The following is a 24,004-nucleotide window of genomic DNA, read 5'->3' on the forward strand; positions in this document are numbered from 1 at the left end:
TAATATATTGTTAATTTAGTAAGTACTATACATGTTTCAAACTGATGGTGTACATAAGTTCATTGTTAGAGCATATGCAGTGGTGCTCGTTAGCAAGAACACGTCCGTGTCGTCGGCAAGAGTTGCCCAACGAGCACTGCCTTACTCATTTGCCTTACTGATCCTGAAATTCAAAGCAATCAACAATCGAAATTCAAAGCAATCAAACAAACATACAAAACAAAAACAATCTTTGTTGAGCGAAATCTCACCTACGTTTCCGAATCGGATAAATAGATTTCGAAATCGGATCAACGCCAACTCTTTTCTACAAACCGATATTTACAAGGTGAATTTGCGTTATTTCATTAAAATTTTGAAAATAAGGAAACTTTAAATTTGATAAATATTCGATTTTACTTAAAAACATTATCTTCCATAATTCAATTAATGAATCAATAAATCTAATTTAGTCATATATTCTGTCTGCAACAATCTATTCTCAGATTTCCCTTCCATAGCAACCCTAATCAACAAATTCCATGTATCTTGATTTGGAGCAATGCCTCTTTCCATCATCTGCATAAGCATCACAAAAACATGTTGCAAGTCCCCTTCAGCCCACAACGCCTCGACCACGACTCCATAGCTCTCCGAATCGAGCAGGCAGCCTCTCGTCTTCAAGTCATCCATCAGCCTCACTGCAATCCCAGCTCTTCCCTGCTTGCAGAACCCACTGATCAAGGCATTAAAAGTCGATGCAACGGGAAAATACCAGAGCCCTGTCATCTCGTTCACGAGCTCAACTGCCTCCCTCATGCACCCTTTCTTGCAGTGTTCCTGAATCAAACTAGCATACACTATAGCACTTGGAGCCCTGCCCCTCTCTCTCATCTCATCGAGAATTTTCCTACCTTCGTCTGTGTTTCCCTCTTCGCATAGGTGCAGGATCGTAAGAGTGCGATCCACAGCTTGAGGGAACCAGTTTTTCATGTAGTCGAGAAACTCAAGTGCTTTACCAATGTCGTTGTTCTTGTACAAAGAGTATGAGATGCTATTGCAACACGCGATTCTTCCACCACAGCCGCCTCTATCCTCAAGCATAAGCTCGAAGATCTCTACTCCCTCACGAGTCTTCCCAGCTGAGCAGAACCCGTGTGTCAGTGTCTCAAACGTGACAAAGTCCCAACGAACGCCGGCCCTTTTCATCTCATGAAACAAATCAAGAGCCGAAACAGAAACCTAAAATCAGAGCATTGTAGGTCTCTGTATTGGGCAGACATCCCTTCACCTCCATTTGCCTAATCAATCCACACCCTCCTCTAACATTTCCCGCCTTCACAAAACCCTTCGCCAAAGTATTGTACACAACAACGTCGTGAGTCCCTCCCTTCGCCTCCACCCTCTCCATCACCTCAACCGCCTCTGAAATCCGCCCCTCTTTGCATAGAATCTCCATCAACTTAGTCAGGGCAACGACATCGGGCACAAAGCCGTTGCCAAAACACTTCTCCAACATCACCAGAGCCTGCACTAGATTCCCCTCGTCACAATACGCGATATCAAGATATTGAAGGTGACATCACTGTACCTCTCCATCTCATTCATCAAGCTCCTAGCTCTGCCAACCTTCCCATTCTTGCAAAGGGCATGAATCAAAGTGTTGTACACAACTACATTAACATCGACACCGTGATTCTTCATCACCTGCAGCAGCTTAAACCCATCCCCGATCCTATTCGTCAAGTGATGAGTCCGCGAATTTTTGATGTTAGCAAATGCTGGTAGAGAATGAAAATGCAGACACAAAGGATTTACGTGGTTCGATTTACTGAAGTAAATCTACGTCCACGGGAAGAAGGGAGGGCAAGATTGTATTGCTTGATCTGTTTTCTACAGCTTACAAGTACAAACTTGCTATTTGCTATATGGTGTTTTATCTCTAGAGAGCTTCTAACCCTTGTCTATCTGATCTTAGTTCTATTTATACATTGAACTAAGATCGTGGCTTACATCATCACTCTAGGTCGTGGATGTAGTGTAGGTCATGGCCTCAGATCGTGGCCTGAGTTGACACCACTAAATAGATCGTGGGTGCATTGGAAGTTGTGGAGGCCTTTCACGAGTCCACTAACTTCTAGTTCGGTCGAATACTGAGACCGAACTGCTTTGGTCTCAGATCAGCTTTTACCGATCTGAGAGTAGAGCTTGATGCCGACCTGAGGGCAGAGCTTGATTGGTCGGCTTTTACCGAGCTGCAGGCTGAGGCCGAACTCTTTGGTTGTGCCGACCTGAACTCTTGGCCGAACTCTTTGGTTGTGCCGAACTGAACTCTTTCTTGGGCTAGCTGAGCTGTCATTGCTTTTGGGCTTGTTTAGTACGTACCCCATCACTACCCCCCCCGAAAAGCGAAGTGAATCACTTCGGCGAAGCGAGTCACTTCGGCATTCCGGATAAGGGTACGGGGGAGGCTGAAGTCAGGGGACGTGCCTTGCGCGTGACTGCATTAAATGCGGCATTAAATGCGACAGTAAAATCCGGCCGTCGAATCCTGAAAAGGTGGGATATGAAACGGTGCGATGATTTGAAATCTTTTCCAAATCTGATAAATACCGCCTTTCTTCATCGTTTGAACACCTTTGCTATTGGCTTCTTCTGCACTATCTTTTGCGTGAAAGATTTTCTTCCGCTTTCAAAAATTTCCTCAGATTTTGCAAAGAGTAAGGACCATGTCTGCTTCTTCTTCGTCTGAGTCTGGTAGCGGTGGTGAAGGGGGTAAGGGGTCTTCTAGCCGGAAAGAATCCGGGGAGAAGACCGTAGAGTATTTTCACAGTATCTTGAGTAAGGATACTGTGATATCCCTTCACGAAAAATACTCTTTTCCTGGGGGGAAGGTTGCGATTCCCGACGACCTTTATAGGGCGGACTCGCCGCCGGAAGGTTACGCCACCGTCTACGAAGCCAGCTTAGAATGCGGGCTTCGTTTCCCCCTTCCCCTTGCCTTTGTAGAGTTGCTAGATTTTTTTCAACTCCCTTTAGGTCAGGTGACTCCGAACTCTTGGAGGCACTTATCGGCTTTTGCTGCCGAACTGCGTAGGCTAGATAAGGATCTGTCTCTGAGGGCAATCCTTAATTTTTTCCAGTTTAAAAGGAAGGGATCTTGGTTTTACTTGGTCCCTTTACAGCCTTTTAGGGCCTTTTGTAAAACCAAATGGCCGAAATGGCAAAATCGCTTCTTTTTTTATAATAGGACTGCGGCTCCTAGTTTTCCCTGGAGAGGGCCGAAGTCCGTTATCCGTCATCCTCGGCCTGAACCGTTGGACGAGCTCGATGGCGAGCTCAACAAGATTCCCATAGTTAGGAAACAATACACGGAGTCTGAGCTCGTCAAGGGCGACGTCGTGTTCGACATCTCGTCTTCGGACGAAGAGGCCGAGGGTGAGGATTTCTCTTTATCTTTATGCTCTACTGCTTTAACGAAGAAAACTAACCTTGCTTTCTTGCTTTTTGGCAGTGTACATGCTGAACAAGGCTACCCGAAAATCTTCGGAGTCCAAGGAGCCGGAGAGAGAGAAGGCTACCAGCTCGGCGCCTGATGCCGAGAAGAATCCGAAGAGGCAAAAGACCTCTTCGGGTCCAAAGAAGCCGGAGTCGACTTCGGCAAGTAGGAAGGGGAAGACCCAGAAGCCCCCGAGAGCGCCAGAGAAAGACGTGGTCTTGGCGCCTCCTTCGGAGCATATCTGTGAGCCATTTTTATGGCCCACGGATTTCGCCGAGGTGAATTGTCTTCTTGATTCTTTGGCTTGGCTTCTGTCCTGTATTTTTGGTGCCCTCTGTTGACTTTTTTCCTTATCCATTTTCAGAGGAACGATATGCTCTCCAAGCTCGTCGCAGTCGAACTCTCCAAAGCGTCCAACGACTATGCTGAGATGCAGAGGAAATTGGCGGCTGCTTGTCACCGGGCCGAGCAGGCTGAGGCAAACTTTGAGAAAGCCAGAGCTGCTAGGATTTCGGCCCAGGATGAAGCTCAGTTTGCCAAAAACCAGCTCGTCATCCAGCGAGAGCAGACGAAACGGAGTGATGCTGCCGCCGTGGTTGCCCAAGGAGAGGGTCTCCGTGTTTACACGGAGAAACTCTTTTTGAGCAGCCAGTTCTCGGCCTTTGTCGGTAGTCTGGTAAGGCTAATTGCCGATAAGGGCGAGCAGGGGGCCGACGTCGTGCTGCCTCTGTACAGCCGAGAGATAGCAGCTCGGCTTCAGAATCTGCCGCTCCTTGAGGAGCTCGCTTCATCCTCGGTCCTGCTTTCTGCAGACCGAGTCCGGAGTTGTCGAGCTGATCGGGACGAGAACCTGGAGGCTATCTTTGCCTCTGTGGGACCCGTTTCACCCGCTTCGACTTACAACGGAGAGGGTGAGGCCGAGCCGCTGGAGCTGGAGGCCGAAGTCGAGCGGGCCGGGCATCCGGAGAAGGAGGCCGATCAGGAGGCGGAGGCGAGGCCGGCAGGAGGCGAGGCCGAGGCTGAGGTAGCCCAGGAGAAAGAAGCTGTACCAGACCGAGGAGCCAGAGACGAAGCTGGCGGAGTATGATTTCGTCTCCCTTCTCTTAGTCTAGTTTCTTCCTTGTAAAATGGCCTTGAAGCCCTAGTGTAAAAAAATTTTCCTTGTGAATGAAAAATTCTCTACACTTGTATTCGTATAGCTTTTCGTACTCGCCTTTATTCCTGTTGTATTTTACTATCTGCTCGGTACAGCTGCCGAACTAATATAGCTGCTTTGTACCCAAGGAGATGGAGATACTTCACTGGAAACGGCTGTACTCTTCGGCTTTGGACGAAGCTGAGAGAAGAGCTATAGCCGATCAGACGAAGAATGACGAGCTTCTGGCTCGTTTAGTGAAGCTGGATGCCGATAATAAGGACTTAGAGTCCGATAAGAATGATCTGGAGGCCGAGCTGAATACGACCATTGCTGAGAGGACTGCGTACGAGGATTACATCCGTGTGCGCGGGGGAATGACCATATCAGATGTTCAGAGTCGAGTTGACGAACTGTGGGAGGAATATAATGTACTCCGGAGGAACAATGCGCTGGAGAGCTCGGCTTGCCAACAAGTCGTGACATCATTGCGGCGCTGGGCCTCTCGGTACGACATAGTTCTTGCCCGGCGTCCCTCAATTGAGAGATTCCTCCGGCATTTCCCGCCAACAGATGCTAGTACTCCAGCTCAAACCTCTGACTCACTTGCTCAAAACCCTACTCCAAGTCAGCAACGAACTCAGGGACAACCGGAGACGTCAAGTCGAGGACGGACTGAAGTTCGCAGAAGAGCTGTGGTTATGAGTGAGCAAGATCGGCAAATGCTTCGTGAAGAGACTCTTCGCCGCCGAGGTGCTAGGGCTTCCCGGGCTCAGAGAAGAGGTGGCAGGTCGATTAGAGCATCTCGTCGACCTGCTTATTCTGCGGCTGCCTGGAACGCCCGAACTCAGCTTCACGAGGATTTTGTGAATAGATGGCTCAACTTTAGCAACCCTGGACAGTAGAATAGTCCTTTGTAATAGCGTAACGCCATCTCGTAGGGTAGCGGAGTTGTGTGCCGAACAAGATTTGAAAAATGAAATTTTGTTTTCGCTTCTAACACTGTATTTACAGCTTAGCGAAAAATTTCATCGTACTTGTCCTCGGTCTTATGAAGTAAACTTCTTTGACCGGACTTGGTCCTTGGTCTGATGAAATAAACATCTTTGACCGGACTCGTCTTTGGTCTGATGAAATAAACATCTTTGACCGGACTCGTCTTGGGTCTGATGAAATAAACATCTTTGACCGGATTCGTCTTTGGTCTGATGAAATAAACATCTTTGACCGGACTCGTCTTTGGTCTGATGAAATAAACATCTTTGACCGGACTCATCTTTGGTCTGATGAAATAAACATCTTTGACCGGACTTGGTTTGTGTTCTAATTTGGCGATTTTTGTCGCCGGGATCGAACTTTCCCTTGTCCTAATTCGGCGAGTTTTATCGCGTGGATCGGACTTTCCCAGTTAACCGAAGTGGTCTTATGCAGTAAACCTCTTTGACTAGACATGGTCGTCCTCGGTCTTATGAGGTAAACTTCTTTGACCGAACTTGGTCGTCCTAATTCGGCGAGGTTTATCGCGTGGATCGGACTTTCCCTTATTGCAGTTCGTTTCAGACGAAGTGCTTATTTCTTAAGCCGAATTGTGGTCTTGTATCTTCCTGAGAAGCTTGGACTCACAATCGTTGGCTTATTGCAGTTCGTTTCAGACGAACTGCTTGTTTAAGCTGAATTGTGGTCTTGTATCCTCTTTAGAAGCTTTGACTCACAATCGTTTAGCTTGTATATGTTCTAAGAAGGGGATCAGCCTTCGAAGAACAAGATACCTCAGTAACATTTGTAAGAGACGACACGCACATAGACAGACAAAACGCACAGATAAAACGCAGAGAGGCAAACAAAGACCAAGCAAACCAAAGAAAGCACATTGACCGAACAGAACTCAAGACTGACTGACCGGACTGTCTCTTACAAATGAAACTTTTTGAGGTTGGAAACGTACCATGTTCGGGGCACTTGTGCTCCTGACACGTGAGTCAATTTGTAAGACCCTTTGCCGAGGACTTCTGACACCCGATATGGACCTTCCCATGTGGGTTCGAGTTCGCCCAGCTTTTCTGCTCGGCTTACTTCGATGTTTCTCAAGACGAGATCTCCCACTTGAAATTGCAGCTTCTTCACCCTTTGGTTGTAATACCGGGCTACTTGCTCCTTGTACTTGGCTGCTTTTATGCAGGCCAATTCTCTTCTTTCTTCGGCAAGATCTAGTTCGGCTCTCAGTCCGTCACCATTCATTTCTGAGGAGAAATTGAGTTCGGGGACTGGGTATGCCGATCTAAACCGGAATCACGGCTTCAATGCCGTACACCATTGAGTTCGGCTCCGGTGTGACTTCGGTCATTTCGCCTGCTTCTGACTCCGGCTGCTGTGATTGCTATGCTTGATGGTGCCGAACTGATTGCTCGGCACTTTTAAGCGCAATCTGCGAACACACTTGCTCTTTTTCGATCACCTCGTATGACCGCTATCCCTCCTTTGGTGGGGAAGGTGTTCGGCGAGGAAGCCTCTGATCGCTATGATCGGGCTTCTTTTCGTCTCCTCTAGATGAGCTGTCTAAAGACCGTTTTCGACGGTCTGCCTCATCGGCTCGGGAGAACTGGTCCGCAATGTCCCACATCTCTTGAGCTGTTTGCGGACTGCATTCCACGAGCTTTCTGTAGAGAGCTCCGGGCAGGATTCCATTTTGGAATGCCGAAATGACAAGTAGATCATTGAGATTATCTACTTGTAGGCATTCCTTATGGAATCTCGTCAGGAAGTCGCTGATCTTTTCGTCGCGACCTTGACGTATAGAAAGCAGCTGAGCCGAAGTGCTTCGGGCTTCCGCTTTCTGAAAAAACCTCCTGTGGAAAGCATCCATTAGATCTCGGTAGGATCTAATGCTGCCTTGAGGAAGGCTGTCGAACCACCTTCTGGCGTTCCCGATGAGCAGCTCGGGGAACAGCTTGCACACATGGACCTCATTGAGACCTTGGTTCGCCATATTATACTGATAGCGTCCCAGGAAGTCATGAGGATCCACGAGTCCGTCATAGGTTATCGACGGAGTTCGGTAGTTCTGTGGAAGGGGAGTTCGGGTGATATCGTCCGAGAACGGAGTCTTCAATGCTCCGTACATGGCGAACCCGACATCTCTTCGGTATGGAGGAGATGGAGATCTCCTGTGATTCCGGTACCGAGGAGGAACAGGAATGTGTCGGGTTTGAGGATTCTTCTTCCTGGAAGACACGGCACTACTGCGGTAGTGACTTTCATGTCTGGATGAGGAAGGAGAATCCACCGTTTTCGTCTTCGGCTCTTGGCTCTTTTGCAGGAAGGCTAAGAACTCATCCTGCTTCTCAGCCAAGAACAGCTTGACAGCCTCATTCAAATCAGGCTGCTGGGAAGACTCAGTGGGACGATTTTTGGAGCGGCTTGTTCCTTCGCCATGAGGACTGGTGGTGGATTTATCCCTAGGCTGTTTTCCAGACCTATGGGATGGATTGGCTTCCTCCTGGTTCTCACGGGCAGGAATACGGGTACTCTGCGATCTGGTATGCATTTTTTGGGTGGAAAAAATGGATCAAAAATTCGCTTTATCACAAATTTGGTTCTCTGTTTCCCACAGACGGCGCCAGTGATGGCGTCCGCGAATTTTTGATGTTAGCAAATGCTGGTAGAGAATGAAAATGCAGACACAAAGGATTTACGTGGTTCGATTTACTGAAGTAAATCTACGTCCACGGGAAGAAGGGAGGGCAAGATTGTATTGCTTGATCTGTTTTCTACAGCTTACAAGTACAAACTTGCTATTTGCTATATGGTGTTTTATCTCTAGAGAGCTTCTAACCCTTGTCTATCTGATCTTAGTTCTATTTATACATTGAACTAAGATCGTGGCTTACATCATCACTCTAGGTCGTGGATGTAGTGTAGGTCATGGCCTCAGATCGTGGCCTGAGTTGACACCACTAAATAGATCGTGGGTGCATTGGAAGTTGTGGAGGCCTTTCACGAGTCCACTAACTTCTAGTTCGGTCGAATACTGAGACCGAACTGCTTTGGTCTCAGATCAGCTTTTACCGATCTGAGAGTAGAGCTTGATGCCGACCTGAGGGCAGAGCTTGATTGGTCGGCTTTTACCGAGCTGCAGGCTGAGGCCGAACTCTTTGGTTGTGCCGACCTGAACTCTTGGCCGAACTCTTTGGTTGTGCCGAACTGAACTCTTTCTTGGGCTAGCTGAGCTGTCATTGCTTTTGGGCTTGTTTAGTACGTACCCCATCATCAAGCAAAAGCCTTTCATCAGAATCCCATAAGTGTAATCATCACCTTTCAAACCAGTTCCCATGATTTTCTTCCTATAAAACTCCCTAGCAATACCAATGTCTTCCTTCACCAAAACATCAAGAATCGAGTTCAATAATTTCAAAGACGGCGCAGCCTTGCCAAACTTGGCGATCATATCAAGAACTCTAACCACTTCCCTGATCATCCTAGCCCGCCCTAGCCCACGGACGATCGTGATAAAAATGTCTTCATCTGGTAAAGAACCAATCCTCTTAGGCATTTCGTCGAGCACCTGGTCTACGACATGAAATTGTCGAAAAGAGCAGAGCTTGTGGATCAAAGCTCGGTATGTTGAGACATCGTGTGTGAAATTGGGGATTGTGGACGCCCATTCGAAGGTTTTGAGAGCTTCGTTGGCTGATTTCTGCTCCAGAATGAGGTGGGTTATTTGGTTTTTTGTCGGAACTAAAACAGAGGGTGGTGCGGCTGCGGCGGAGATGAATCTTGATCGATTGTGAGAGGAAAAGAACCCTTTTTTACCAATTCTTCGGGTTTTTGCAATGTTTAAGATAGTAGACATCGATTCTTAGCTTCTTCAACTATGCTATTTTTCAATCCAAAATCAAATTTAGAGACAAATGCTTGTTCTCTCATCTTCTCCTCAGAGCCAAATTTAGATATGAAGATGAATCCGCCTATTTTTATTTTTTAAATGATTGTTTTAAGTATCGCAAAATCTATTCTATGTTGTGAGGTAATTTAAAATTTCTCACTTTGCCTAAGTTTTTTATTTATTATTTTCGGCACTTTCGCAATATAGGAAGAAAAAAACTTATTTAATTATTTGGGAAATTACTAAACAAAGTTTCTTACTTTCATTATATATTTTTAATATAAATCCTTATACTCTTTTTCTTTTTTAATTCAAATATTAATTATAAAACAATTCAATAAAGTCATGTGCCTATATAATTGATTCCATATTATTTCTACATTGTATTCTTATTTACTCCCATCTTTTCGCAGATTATAAATTTATATAAATTAAGACATATTTTCTACAAAAAAATATCATAATAAAAATTAGCATAAATTAAAACGCACAAGTTTTAGCCATTTTCTTTTAAGTAAAATGCTCTAACCCAATGTTTTTAGCCGTAGAAAAAATATTTCCATTTTGAAAATCATTCAAATAAGAAAAAGCCCATCTAACTCCTGCCCACCACCGCCACCACAACCACCACCGCACTTATTAATACACCAACCAATTAACCAATCAATTATCTCATAAACCAAATCCACTTCACCAATGACTTCATTCTCCTCCTCCCCCTCCGCCTCCCCGCCGCCACCGCCGCCGCCGCCGCGGCATTCTCTCTCCGCCTCCCTCTCCCCATCCCCCAATCGCGCCCTCCCCCAGCCGGAATCGAAATCCCCTCCCCCCAAACGCTCGCCGCCCCTTCCATGGTCGCACCAGGAAACCCTAGCCCTAATTCAGGCCTACCAAGAGAAATGGTACTCCCTCAAAAGAGGCCAGCTCAAGGCCTTCCAGTGGGAGGAAGTCTCCATCACCGTCGCCGCCCGCTGCGGCTTCGACGAGCCCTCCAAAACCGCCACTCAGTGCCGCCACAAAATCGAGAAGCTTCGGAAGCGCTACCGCTCCGAGCTCCAGAAACCCTACCTCAATTCGTGGCAATACTTCGAGCTCATGGATCAGATGGAGCGCGGCCCCATCCCTCTCGATGCGCGCCCAATCACCATGGCTAAGTCCTTCCCCAATCAAATCAGTAGCAATAGCAATAACATTGCTGGCAATTTCACTAGTTTGTATTCAAATTCGGCTGATTTTTACCATAACGACGGCGGCGGCGGAGGCGATAGCGGCGTCTCCGATGATAGCGATGAGAAATGGAACACGGCTGCTGCCGCTAGGAATAAGTCGAAGAGCATTAATAACATCGTGCGTGGGGCGGTCAGGGGCGGAAAGGCAGCGCCGGTGGTGGGTCGAGGGCTTAGGGGTGGGAGATTGGTGAGAAATTTTGTGAAGGGGAGGAGGCCAATGGAGTATTATGGTGGGGGTTTTAGCGATGACAATGGTGATGATAGTGACGAGGATGCTGCGGATGAGGAGGAGGTGAAGGCGGAGACGGAGACGGGAGGAAGTGGTGGTGGTGGGAGAGGAATGGAGTTGGCGGCGGAAATTAGGGGTTTTACAGAGAGGTTTATGGGTATGGAGAGTAAAAAGATTGAGATGATGCAGGAGATGCAGAGGTATAGGATGGAGATGGAGAAGAAGAGGATGGAGATGATTGCTGAGGCACAGAGGAAGATGGTGGATACAATCGGAAGGGCGTTTGGAGCTAATAAACGGGCGAAGGTGGATCAAGAATGTTGACAGCCATTGCTGGATTCTTTGTGTTGCTTAGGAAATAATGTAACATGTAGTGAGGGTTGCTGCCATTGTTGAGCAGCTTGTATTCTTTGGGGAAGTATTGTAGAATGTACTAATAGATTTTCTTCAACTACTGATTTTCTTCAACTACTGATTTTCTTCAAGCTTATACAGAGTGTTTCTTTCTTCTGATATGTGACTTAGCTGTTGGGAATGTAGTAATAGATTTTCTGTTTGTATAGTTTTACTCAATGAAATTAGGGGTTTTACAGAGAGGTTTATTGGTATCGAGGGTATCAGGATTGTGATAATGCAGCAGACAGAGAGGTAGAGCACGGAGATGGAGATGGAGATGGAGATGGAGAAGAAAGGGATGGAGGTGAATGATGGTGGACATCGTGGATCGAGAATCTTGACAGCCATGGCTGGTTTCTTTGGATCAAGAATCTTGACAGCCATTGCTGGTTTCTTTGTGTTGCTTGGGAATTAGTAATATAGAAGCAATCTTGAGGGAGTTTGGAGCTCATAAAAGGGAAGTATTGATGCTGAGGTAGTGTGGGGTCGCTGCCATTGTTGGGAAGTTTGGAGTTTTCTTGCTCTGTTTATGTTCTTTAGGGAAGTACTAGTATTGATGCTGAGGCTTTAACTTCTAATTCAACCTTATATAGTTTTTCTTTCTTCTGCTTTGTGATTTAGTTCTTAGAAATGTAACAGATTTTCTGTTTTTTGCATTTGGTGAACAGTGAATACAATATTTTTCCATTCATCTTTTTGGTCTCTTTTGTGATATTAGAGAAATGCCATGCGTTTTGTGCGCATTTAAGATTCGAGCAATTAAATGCATATTTTAAAAGGTTAAATTTGTGTTTAGGATTCTAGGATTTTGGTATATATACAGGGTGTTGAATTTGTGTTTAGGATTCTAGGATTCGAGCAACTGGATTTTGGTATATATACAGGATTTTGGTATATATACTAGTGTATGCACAAGGAGAGACTAATGTTCACAAAAATTCCACAGCCTTCTGCCATATAAGCAAAATAACAACGAGCTCCTAAGTGTTACGGCTCCTAAGTGTTACGGCCAATTATACATGACTGATCTACACATGGCGTTAGCACAAAAAAAATAATCGACAGTACCTAAAGGAGATGTGAGACATACTGTACATCTACCCCTATTTGTCTAAATAATTTACACAGCACACTAACAAGAATTTTGATCGATGAGAATGTTTCCAGTTTGCAGAGAAGTCATACCATCAATCAGCGGTTATCTTTACCTCGCTCTTTCAGTGCCCACGGGCCTCTCTGAACAAAATGCAAAACCCAATTAAGGAGAAACTCACTAGATTTTTTATTTTCATTCTTTGCATTTGAATACTTATGTTTCAGATATAGTCTATATGCATTGATAAAAGAATGTAAGTCTTAATGAAACAAAATCTCAGTATAGTCAAGGAAAATGCATGAATGATACTGAGATAGCATACCTGTACGCTGCTATTGCAACGGATGGTAGACCCAATATGGGCACGAGTCATGTCCAATATCTGTTGCACCTAAGTGTTGGGCGGCCTTCATTCATTCCAACCTAGTGTCGCTCGACCTACCATACATATTGCCACTCCCTGCTTGGAGAAGCTGTGCCTGCTGCTGAGAATGTAGCGGCTGCATTGGCTGTTGGTGGTGCTGAGGTTGGGGTGCCGGAGAGGGAGCCTGTAGTGATTGCTGTAGCTGTTGCCTTTGTGCATTAGTGTCATGCCTAGCTATGGGTAATCTGGAAGGTGGTCTCGGGCCAAGCCCTTGGGCTTCTTGCGGCACAGGATCACTTGAGTTAGACGGTATAGAGACCAAGCTTTGGGGTGAATTTAATGAATTCGAATCCACTAATGGTTCGGAAGCATGCCACTTATGAGAACTTGGCTGTGAAACAACTGGAACTGCATTTGAACCGATGTTAGAAACCTGAGGTGATGTAGTCATTGCATCCGTTCCAGCAGAGCCACTTGCTGGATGATGGCTGACAATAGAATATCTACCATGGGGTTTACTTAATGGGTTGGGCATAATCTGGCGATTTGGTAGACCAAGTCTCTGAAGAGCTGGTTGATTTTGATTCAAAAACTTCTGGTGAGATGGGGTTTGGTTGTTTGGCCCAGCAACAGCCACAGATGAACTGGACTGCTGGGGAGCAGACGAAACAGAAGGAGAAGCAGAAGGACCATGGCTTTGACTGCTATTATCGGGATGAGGCATTGGTTGGCCTGAATACATCTTTTGCTGGGGTAGGGCTTGATTGGATTGTGAAGCCATGTATTGCCTTGCTGGTTGCACAGCATTTTGTGCGGAAACAGTAGACAAACCTTGACTTTGCGTAGAGCTGGTGACAGGTTCTGCTTTCTCCAGACATTGGTTCCCCGGAATTGTCGAAGCTCCATTTGGTAAGACATCAGTTGAGATATTCTGCTGCATCCCTCTACCAGCTCCCTTGACCTTAGCTTGTTGCTGAGCTTGTAACTGCTGTCGCTGCTGAGGATGTTGCCTATTAGCTTGCGAAAGCTGATGTGGTTGCCTTGCCCGTTGCTTACCCGTCTGATTGTTCAAACCACTTCCACCAGACTGAGCATTTCGTGAAACTCCTTGAGTTGGCATTTGAGGTTTCTGCAGGTGCTGAGGCATTGTATTCATCGAAGGAACGGGTGTCGATGGAGAAAGTGGTACCGTTGGAGAGCTTGTCTGGGGTTGTACTTGTGGACTATTTAGCATTGGAGATGCCGATACAGGAAGTTGAGCCTGCGACATCACAGAATTTGAGGCAGCAAACTGTTGCGGCAGCTGCGGCTGCTGGTGTTGTTGCTGCAGAAAACGATGTTGCAGCTGCCTCTCTTTGGCCAAACGATAGGCATAGGCTTGCTGCTGGTTGTTGGGAGCATGATTTGCTGGTCCTTGAAAATGTGACTGATGAGGACTGAGAACTTGAGGCTGCTGTGGAGATATCGGATGGGGTGGTTGATGAAGAAGAGGGTGAGATGGCACAGGCGGTGAAGTCGTTGGGTTAGTAAAAGAGGAACTTAATCCACCAACGTGAGACACTCCTTGACTGTTGCCGCTTGTCTGGAGGTCAGAAGCCATCATTTGCCTCTGTGGATCTTGACTCAGGCCAGGCTGCAACGCCAGTGACCAAAGAATCATACATTATCAAACATAGAAAGAAAGACAAAAACGAGATAAGGTTTGTAAGTGTATAATATGTCCAAAGCTTACCCGCTGGATGCTCGAAGCTTCACTAGGTCTGACAATTGAGCTTCCCTGACCAGCACCTACCCCAGTGTGCATATTTCCGGATGACAAACCCGGGGAAACTGCATTGCCAGAACTAACCATAGATGATGAAGGAATTCCTTGCACTGCAGGCCTTGCTATAGGCATGTTTCTGTTAGCACCTGACATCATACCCATGCCATTGCCACTAGAAAGCATACGAGCACCACGATCAGGTCCTGGGACGGCTCCAGGAGCAGAGATGCTGGATTGTGGTATGTTTCTACCGGTTATCATTTGATTGTAGAGATGCATCCTCTGATGTTCTTCAGCAGGCAATGATCCAGACCTCGGAAGTCCAAATCTAGCATCCCTACAGAAACAAAAGAATGTGGCCTTAGAAAATAACAAAATCAACTGTAAAATTTCAAGTCCTTAATATTTACCTCGTAGGTGTATTAACAGGACCTGGTGAGGATGATAAATTATTGCCAGTCATATGTGAGGCTCCCTGTAATGCAGCAGTGGCACCAGATGCAGGAAGCGTTTGAGTCGCTGTAGCCTGATTAGGAATACCCAATCCACTAGAAAGTGCCCCTTGATACCCAAGAGGAACTACATCAGGCCCAGAAAGGTTTGCATCGCATAGATCTAGAGGCCTTCAAAGAAACAAGGGTTGTTGAATATGTAAGAGTGGGTTCCAATTATCCAGTTTCAGCATACAAATGGTATAATTGCAAAACATGAAAAGACACAAAACAACTTAGTTGCTTGGCTTACGTTAAAACGGTGCCTCCATTTTGATTATTTGGACACACTTGAGAAAGACCAATCGTGTGAGAGGTGTGAGGCCGCTGGAATTGCTTTGGATCCTGGTTATCATTCTTAAAAGTAATTGTACTTATTAAAAAATCATAAAACAGATAGATCAAGGAAATGAAATGAAAAAACATAGCAAATAGTTGCACTAATTAAGAAGAATTGTTTGAATTACAACAATGAAAAATTGAATGAGTAAAGTTGATTAAGCATTCATAGTTATGTCTTATCCCATAACAAAGCATAATAGAACAATTTAAAACAGACCACAATAATTATAAGATGACCACATTATGCTATAACTCAGCCAAAGGTGTCGATTAAAATTCCAACGGGGCACTACGATAAATATTTTGAATGTCACCCCATGTTCACCTTCTAGTTGTCTTTAAATGATTCACTAAGAAATGTATCATATTCATGGAAATACCTGAGTTTTCCGATAAAGTTGTTTCTGTCCAATCACAACTATCTTCTCAAAGTGAGATTTAAGAGTCTCTTCTTCCATTGGCCCCTGTAAACGTTGAAACAACTGTCTGGCACTTCCCTGCATAACATGCCAACAGAAAATGATTAACACCTGCAAGTAATAAGATGCATGGCAATAGAAAGGATTTGAAATGAAATATACACGGTAATCACAACTAGACTAACAATGCAAACAAGGAATAGAGAAATGGAACTTTACCTTTGGAATGCCAGGTAATGTCGATGTATAAGGTTGCAAAGACCCAGAGTCATCAGCACTATCAGCCCCATCACCAAAACCTCTATCCATAAGGGATATATGACGATCCTTGCATTCTTTAGCTTTGCGGAATATACACTGCTTAAAAAATATATCATATGAAACAAGGAGATAATTAATACTATCAACTACAAAAGGTTTTTTCGAAAAAGATGCATGAGATAATGAGAATCTTTGAATACCCTACCTTGAAATGCAAAGTGCTGTTAAAAGCATCACTTACAAGCTCCCAGTTGGGCCCTAGGTCATGTGCTAGGACAACAAGGGCCTAACAAAATTAAATAGTATATTTGTGTTACTGTCATGCTTCTGAACAAAAAAAAAATCTGTAAACTAAAACATGCATATTATATACTACAATAGACCAACCTGGTCCTCAAAGAGTGACCACGAACTTCCTGAACCCGATTGGCCAGATGGCATCTAAAAGAAATGAAAGGGCCTTAAGTTAAGAGTTTGCACTACATACTGTTGTATCAGGATGTAAAATGGCAGAACAGGAAAAAGGAATTGACAATCTGCATGCATACCTTCAAAGATTTAGGTTTCCTACCCCGGTCGCGACCACTAAGCATTCTAATAAATTGATTTTGATTGGACATATTACTAATTTGGGAGCCCACTGGTGAAGGAACGGACAGCGCACTTGGTGGGATACTGTCAAAAGTGTTATCTTGTGATTGCCGCATAAGCTTCGGCTTCTTTGCAATGTGTTGACCCAGTAACCCTTTATAAGAGATATAATGGATGAGAAAGTGTGTATCTACAAATACATTAATGTCTTTAACAAGGGGATCTTTACCATTATTTCCATTTGAATCGGGCGGATTAATCTCAGTCCTCATTTGATAAATATCCCTATAAAACTGAGGACAAGATAGAGACAAATGAAACATATGATATACAACAGAAATGCCCAGAAAGTAAACACTCATGCAAGAAATTTCAATGTAAAGCATTTATACAAAGTTTGTGTTGTATAAAGATTTCTACACATTCTGGTAGATAGAATCATACATAATTACATATCCTGTCAGGCTGCATAGTGCTCAGATGACAATCCAATAAGATTTGCATATCTTAACAATTATACCAATCAATGTTATAATAATCTTATAAAATAACATCTAACTTCTCCATGTTCTCCTATGTTTTAAGCGATCAAATGGTAAAGAAGAAAAGGGAAAATAAACGACTAATCATAAGATGAAGTGCACCAACGGGATTACTTTGAACAGACAAGCTAAAAAGAGCAGATATCACTGACATAAATTGATTCACCTGTTCATTTTGAAAGCTAGAATCAATCGGCCATCTCTGTTCATATGTTGAATTCTGCACAAAATACCAAAGCTCAATAATCTGAGACATTCAAAATATCGATTATAATACGCTGTGCACGTTATAGTGTACCAGATGCTTTGCATTTTTCTTCTTCTTTGGTTTTGTTGATACTTCGGCAAAGTCAGATGGTAATTGCTTTTCAGATTCCCCAGCTGAGTCAACTTCCAAGCTATTTGGAATGGCGAATCCACCACGCACAGTGGTCTGATCATCCTGAAATGAATTTGTATCACAACTTGAAGCATCTGTTTTATTTGGAACCTGGATGCATCCAGATGCCCCTACACCAAAAGGACTGATAACTCTCCGGGATGCAGTTCGCATCCGTTTGGTAGGAATTGACACGTTAATATTGCTGCCTGGTCGTTTTGCCAGTATAGCAAACTGTGGAGCTTTTAATCTAGTCTCCGAAGACTGCATAGGGAGCAGATCAGAGTCCAGTTCATACGGCCTTGCACCATATGCTTGCACTACATGTCTCCGCTTCTTTTGGCCATATCTTGAAGATTTGGTACTTTCAAAGGCCATCGGCATGCTATAAATGTTTGTTTCTCCCTCATCCTCATCATACTCATTATAATGAGAATCAAAGTCTGCAGTAGAAAAAACTTCCAGTCAAATCATAATCAGAAGTTAAAGTAGAAAACAAGCAGAAATTGAATAAGATTTGCCTGCTGCAGCATCACAAGCAAACGTCTCCACTTCCTCTTGCGCGGAACTCCCAATTCTCTGAGGAGTAATTTGAATAATTCAGAAAATTGAATATTAGGAAGGCCAGCCACCAAAAGGCTAAAAAAGTTAAGATATTCTTCATGTACTTAATATTCATTATTCACTGATCACTAATAGACCATTGAAGAGAGCTGGCAAAAATGTGGTAAACAAACCACCCCCTTTAAAGGCACTAAACAAATTTCAAACCATGAAGCAAGCAGAAAAATATAAATGATGATTAATGATATAAAAGGTAAACAGCTTCGTCAAAAAAGCTTACCTCATACTGAGCCAAATGAGAATCACTTGTCATTCTGTAGGCCTCCACAGCTCCAGGGGCTACTGTGTAGAAAAGGTTCTCCTGGATAATAATTGGGCAACATAATAAGTTGATTGCATTTATGAAAAGATTATATAACTAACTGGGAGACAGGATATGCAAGAGTCGAAGGGGTGATAGAGGAGAGGAAAAATTCTCATGAAAACAAATATACAGAGATGTTGTGTCATAATCCATACTTCGGTCAAACTATCATCCCATGAAAGGTCTACTCCAGAGTCTGATATTCTATCCGGTGTTACTGGCACCTCTGCTTGGTTATAGAAAACATCTGGTTTATTACATTTCAAGAAACTGACTGCATAAGCCCGGATTGAAAGAGCCCCATTTTTTCGGCAATGCTGCTCCTGTTCTTTGCTTGTCTCCTGCGAACCACCAAATTACATAATTAAAAATAAAATCAGCATGTATATGTAATTTGAAACCATTGATTCCTGGTAAAGGTGCTGAAATTAACCACAACTGGTTTGTGCCTGAAAATGCAACAAAACCTGATAGACGTACCAGAAAAGCTAAGGAATATAGTAATGCAGTGATAAAACCATATGATCACCTAGTTTATGAATTTAACACATTGTGGAAGACAGATCAATGATTGCTTCACATCTTTAACAAATATCAAGCACCAAATCAACTAGGAAATACATAGAGTTTGACGCACAATAAACAGTAAAAGGGATCGGCGCAGTGAAGCAATAAAAGTTCAGGTCCATACATGAGCTTGCGATTCAATAGAGTGCCAGAATTCCATGACGGCTTTAGCCAAGGTATGGGCAACTCTCTTTGCATCCAGGCCCGAACGGCTTTCTTGTTTTCTCAAACGAGAAACGACAGCAACTTGGTAAGATATTTGAGAAGCAGCAGCTAGTTTCCAAATACGCTCCTACATGAGAAGATGCAATACATGAAGGTTTACAAAATGAATATTTATGAAAACTTTTAAGACAGTTTCCAGCGGAACATGTAGATATCAGCCCTGCGAATAAAGAGCCACATGAAGACAAACCTGTGCAAAATCATTAGCCAACCAAGTCATTTCTTCAAGTACGTAATCCCAATGACATTTTTGGGAAATCTCAACTGGCGATGTAACAACAGACAATTCTGCAATTCTCTTGCGTTTGGCCTGTTTACAAATTATATTAGATCCTTTTGTTTACAAACAAATGAAGTAAGATACTATTCAGGCACATATAGATGAGACAAAAACTTTTAGGATAACCTCTATAATTTTTGCTTCTTTCAATACTGAATCTTCATCAACACTGCTTGCCAATTTTGAGTCAGACCCAGGAGAAGTTTGAGCCTCAGTGGAAATAGTAGAAACTCTATTTGAGAATGCAAGGTCAGGCAGCTCTGATTTTGAGGGATCAAAAGTGTCCTGATGACTTTCTTTAGGCTGTCCTGAACTATCAACCAAAAGAACAGTGGGTTTCACCCCAGATTCTAATTGAGAGGTGTCAGGACCTACCATGCCCTCGCTGGTACCTTGATCTTTCACCTTGTCTTGTAATGAAGATTCCACTTGATCTAATTCATTTGGGGTGAGTAAAGAATCCTTATCCGGCTTACTATGACGAGCAGAAGCGGACTCGTTGTTGGTAAAAGCATAGCTGTTATTTACTTCAGTATCATTTGTCTCTTTTCCAAACTGGTCACTTCCTGGAACAGTGGTCCCGTCTTGTGGATATTGATTTTTAGGATTCCCGTGAGAGTCAAGATTTCCGACTACATTACACATTTCACTATCATTGTTCCGATCAAAACTTAGACTGGTCGGCATGCAAGATGTCTCAGAATCCAAAACCTTTAGGCCATGGGAAGCGTCATTATGATGAATGTCAGTGATGGTATCATCCCCTATCTTTCTGCTAAAACCATTAGTCTGACATGAACTAGATTGATTCTCAACTTTTAAAGTGGTTGAACTTGGCTGACACACAATAGCTGCAGAAGCCATTTCTACAGTCTTGATTGCTTGAGGCTCATTAGAATCTATCTGCTTACGAGTGTCTGCAACCACTAAAAGTGATTGTTGGTTAAGTTGACCATTTAACAGGTTCTCAGAAGCAATAACATCTGATGCAGTATCCAAGGAAACACCTTGTACCTGGTCCTTTGTTGATTTAGAAGGCCTCAGCTCATCCAACCCAATAGCCTGGCAATCTGTTGCTACAGCCTTTGGAAGAATATCATTACGTGGGCTTGTAGGCTTTGATTTCAGATTTGACATTATATTTTGATTATTCTCATCAGACGACAATACTTCAACATCCTTAGAGACATGACGAAATGGTAGGGGAGTTTCGTGAAGCCCCTGAGCAGGATTTACATCAGTAGAAGTAGAACTCAACCTAGCTCCATCACGATTGGGCCAAGATCTGTTCCTTCTCTTATATGCTTTTCTAGGAAGAGCAAAAGTAGCTGAATCCCCTTGTTCCTGAGTTTTGAGACCCACGTCCATTTGGAACGATTGATCAGATTGCTTAACACTACTCCTACGACTCCTACCACCTTCAGAAAATTCATTTTCAGCTTCAAATAACAAGAGATTATCAGCACTATTAGGGTCACAAAGAGTTGTCCCGGGTCTACCACAGCTCTCAACAGAGTCTCGACGAGGTGATGCTGTAAATGCAAGACTGCCTTTTGCTTCACTATAATGCACAACAAAAATCTGAGCAAATAGGGCAACTGAATTGGAAGCCAGATTACATAACTCATAAAAGCATCTGAAAAGGTACCTGGTCACAAACTGGTCAGGATGTTGGTCGGTGACTGAAGTAGACTGAACACTAACTGAAGCAACAGTCCCAAAATCATATTCTAAGGGGTTTCCACCCTGAAAACAGGTAAAAAATAAATCAATCACTCCACAAAGGACTACTAGTATTTAGTAAAAGAAATAAAGTTAAATCACCATACCTTCTCAAGAAATTCCAATTCTCTTTTCCTTTCAGCCCGAACACCACATTCTTGCCTGTCGAGCAAAAAAAAACATAATGATCAGAAGATGACAATAAGATCTCATAGTTCACCTCATATAAAAGTAAACCAACATAAAAGCATTACCTGAGCTCCACCTGAACCTTCTCTATTGCTACTTTATGCGGAGAAGATTTGATAGCAATTCCAACTCCGCCCTCAACAACACCTCCCATAGAATCAACTTCGGCATTGACTATGCGAACATGTGCTGAACTGCATCCCATGCATAACTAGGAAAATAATTCCTACAGAAAAAGAGTAAAAGATATTGCTAGTTAATGAAAAGAATACACTGAAACAGCACGTACATCCATATACCCAAAATGCACGCGACACAAACAAACATAGAGCCAAGAAGCATAATCATGTATGTCCTAATATTCAGAAGAACAGAAAAGGGCCAATATCATCCCCTGCTAATCAACAAATAGAGAAAGAATTCCAGAACACCTACTGAGCAGAACTACAAGATGACAAGTGCCATAAGTGTTATTAAATGTGCATTTTCCGTTACCTAATTAAGATGATGGTACCATTAAAACAATGTCATGTGGCACATTGCTGAGCCACTAACTCCAAACTTGATTCCTTTAACCATTATCATAACCAGGCTCGCGGGTGCCATTTGGCTCCCAAGTCGGTTCAACACTCGCTCAAAAGGATGCATATGTGTTCAAAAGAGGTATGCATCAACTAAAATCTTCCCAATGCTAACCCAACAGACCATATTATCCATCCTCTCATGTTCAAAGTTTCACAAACAAACAACTGCAGCTCCAGAACAATAAAAACGCACGAACAGAAAGTAAAATTCAGCTCATTCAGCATGCAATACACTTAAGTGATAACTACTTGAATGTCAATAGTTGAACAAGCTCGCATATTATGCCACAACTAAACACCACAAGCCCTCACTCCAATTCAAGCAAAATGCATGTAAAGACGTAATCGGAAACTCCATGCTATTTTCCCCAATTTTAAACCCCTAATTCAATCAATAAATTGGGCGGAAAATTTCTAGGGCTGGAAGGAACTTGAGCAAAGCTCATAATTCTGGGGCTCCGGAGCTAAGAGTGCAAATATATTACCTCAATTACGGTTAGACGGGAATGAATTGCAATCTGGGGTCGCGGAATTAGGGTTTTGGCTTTGATGCACAAGGTACCTCAAGTCAAAGCAGAGGGACAATTTGTGCCCTAGATTACATGAATTAATCAAAGCATTTCAAAAAAATATGAATATGGAGGGTGATAGATACACAGAATAAGTGTATGTATATGCCAGTGTGTGTTCTGCGTGAGAATTTAATGTAAAATTGGTGCTTTGTAGTTCAGAGGTAACTTCTATCGTCCCCGAGCTTCCTTCCTTCACTCTCTATAAGGATTTGCAATTTCTTTTTATTTTATTTAATTTATTTTAGTTATTATAAAAATAGTATTAAAATTTTAAATATTGACTGAACTATACAGTAAGAAAATTGGGTCGGATCTTTTACAGAATTTGGGCCGGGTCATTGTAATACAGATTTGGGCCAGACCTGAATTTCACGTAGTTATAATTATATTGAATTTTTTAGATTTTTGAGAAAAGTATTAACATTCACATGGTTTTTAATACTATGCATTTACTTTTATATTTTAGATTGTCCATAAAAATACTCACTCCATCCCCTATTAGGGAGTTCTTAGATTACCATTTTAGATGGATTTCACATTTCATTAATTAATGTCATTTATATTTTATTTATTAATTTTCATCTACTTTTCTTTTATATTTTTAAAAAATGTGTCGAACTTTAAGTGAGACTCCTAATGCCTGACAGACGAAATAGTGACTTTATATTTTTACAAGTTTCTAATATTGAAGTGAGTCTTATTCTCCATTCTAACAATAACTTACTCATTTTTTTCCCTTTGTTGCCTTGTATATTATACTAATTTTATATTTAAACTTGTGTAGTCTGTTATATTTAAAACTCGTGGCATTCGCTATTAATATCATTTTTTTCTGTCTGTATCTATCTTTTTCACTACTTTTATCTATAATCGTCCATCATACTATGCACCTTATGTACTTTCAAGCAATCTTCACGTACGAAATAGTTTATTTCACATTATTTCACATTATTACTTTATTGGACAAAATTTTTACTTCATTAAAATAGTTTATTAGATTAGTCAATGACTCAATGTCCTTATTACACCATTCAATTAAACTATTATTCCGTTTTCTTGTCAGCGCCGTCGCGACGGTGATAGACATTGCAGAGAGAAAGAACGATACGCGACGGAAAAATCGCATATATATATCAGAATGAAGTAATAATCATATTGGAATGAAGTAATATATTCTGTAATGTAGTTAAGTCTTTCTAATATTTTATGACTTATTTGCCCCGGGTTGACATAAAATAGACTCGTAATGAAAGAGAAAATAAATTATACATCAGCTCATCTCATTTATAAAAAAAATAGATCTGAAAACCTTAATTTGATTTAATTCTACGATTCAAC

The 24,004-nt window shown here is 42.8% G+C and overlaps 4 protein-coding genes across 8 annotated transcripts; 1 reads left to right on the forward strand and 3 right to left on the reverse strand.

The window, feature by feature from the left end:
- Positions 1–38: 38 nt before the first annotated feature.
- Positions 39–1,851, reverse strand: LOC121745455 (pentatricopeptide repeat-containing protein At2g17525, mitochondrial-like). 2 transcript variants are annotated; one of them, XR_006038831.1, is made up of 2 exons: positions 252–1,851; positions 39–163 (listed from the first exon to the last, which is right to left on the reverse strand). XR_006038831.1 is itself a non-coding variant. In XM_042139370.1 (2 exons), the coding sequence occupies exon 2, from the start codon at positions 1,186–1,188 to the stop codon at positions 427–429; it is 762 nt and encodes a 253-aa protein (XP_041995304.1). In that variant the 5' UTR covers positions 1,189–1,507; positions 1,571–1,851; the 3' UTR covers positions 39–426. The 2 variants fall into 2 exon arrangements, 1 of the variants encoding a protein (XP_041995304.1); XM_042139370.1 differs by having other exon boundaries at positions 39–1,507; positions 1,571–1,851.
- LOC121744602 (pentatricopeptide repeat-containing protein At2g17525, mitochondrial-like) lies at positions 1,202–9,162 on the reverse strand. Its single transcript, XM_042138196.1, has 3 exons — positions 8,873–9,162; positions 1,609–1,714; positions 1,202–1,507 (listed from the first exon to the last, which is right to left on the reverse strand). The coding sequence occupies exons 1-3, from the start codon at positions 9,160–9,162 to the stop codon at positions 1,202–1,204; spliced, it is 702 nt and encodes a 233-aa protein (XP_041994130.1).
- Positions 9,163–10,166: 1,004 nt separating this feature from the next.
- Positions 10,167–11,421, forward strand: LOC121745317 (trihelix transcription factor ASIL2-like). The gene has a single exon (XM_042139171.1). The coding sequence runs from the start codon at positions 10,192–10,194 to the stop codon at positions 11,275–11,277; it is 1,086 nt and encodes a 361-aa protein (XP_041995105.1). The 5' UTR covers positions 10,167–10,191; the 3' UTR covers positions 11,278–11,421.
- Positions 11,422–12,277: 856 nt separating this feature from the next.
- On the reverse strand, positions 12,278–22,869 carry LOC121745316 (chromatin modification-related protein EAF1 B-like). 4 transcript variants are annotated; one of them, XM_042139168.1, is made up of 23 exons: positions 22,580–22,869; positions 21,576–21,736; positions 21,429–21,483; positions 21,248–21,345; positions 19,726–21,160; positions 19,510–19,629; positions 19,219–19,386; positions 18,683–18,868; positions 18,444–18,524; positions 18,121–18,178; positions 17,519–18,042; positions 17,387–17,440; positions 16,908–16,971; positions 16,636–16,832; positions 16,475–16,528; positions 16,293–16,373; positions 16,046–16,183; positions 15,788–15,904; positions 15,319–15,410; positions 14,985–15,197; positions 14,542–14,911; positions 12,768–14,442; positions 12,278–12,585 (listed from the first exon to the last, which is right to left on the reverse strand). In XM_042139168.1, exons 2-22 carry the CDS (start codon positions 21,713–21,715, stop codon positions 12,859–12,861), a joined length of 5,829 nt encoding a protein of 1,942 aa, XP_041995102.1. In that variant the 5' UTR covers positions 21,716–21,736; positions 22,580–22,869; the 3' UTR covers positions 12,278–12,585; positions 12,768–12,858. The 4 variants fall into 4 exon arrangements, with proteins under 4 accessions (XP_041995102.1, XP_041995101.1, XP_041995103.1 ...); XM_042139167.1 differs by having other exon boundaries at positions 15,319–15,422; XM_042139169.1 differs by lacking the exons at positions 21,248–21,345; positions 21,429–21,483; positions 21,576–21,736; positions 22,580–22,869 and having other exon boundaries at positions 15,319–15,422; positions 19,726–20,525; positions 20,614–20,754.
- Between the last annotated feature and the right edge of the window lie 1,135 nt (positions 22,870–24,004).

This window comes from Salvia splendens, chromosome 8 (genome assembly GCF_004379255.2).
Source record: "Salvia splendens isolate huo1 chromosome 8, SspV2, whole genome shotgun sequence".
NCBI lineage: Eukaryota > Viridiplantae > Streptophyta > Magnoliopsida > Lamiales > Lamiaceae > Salvia > Salvia splendens.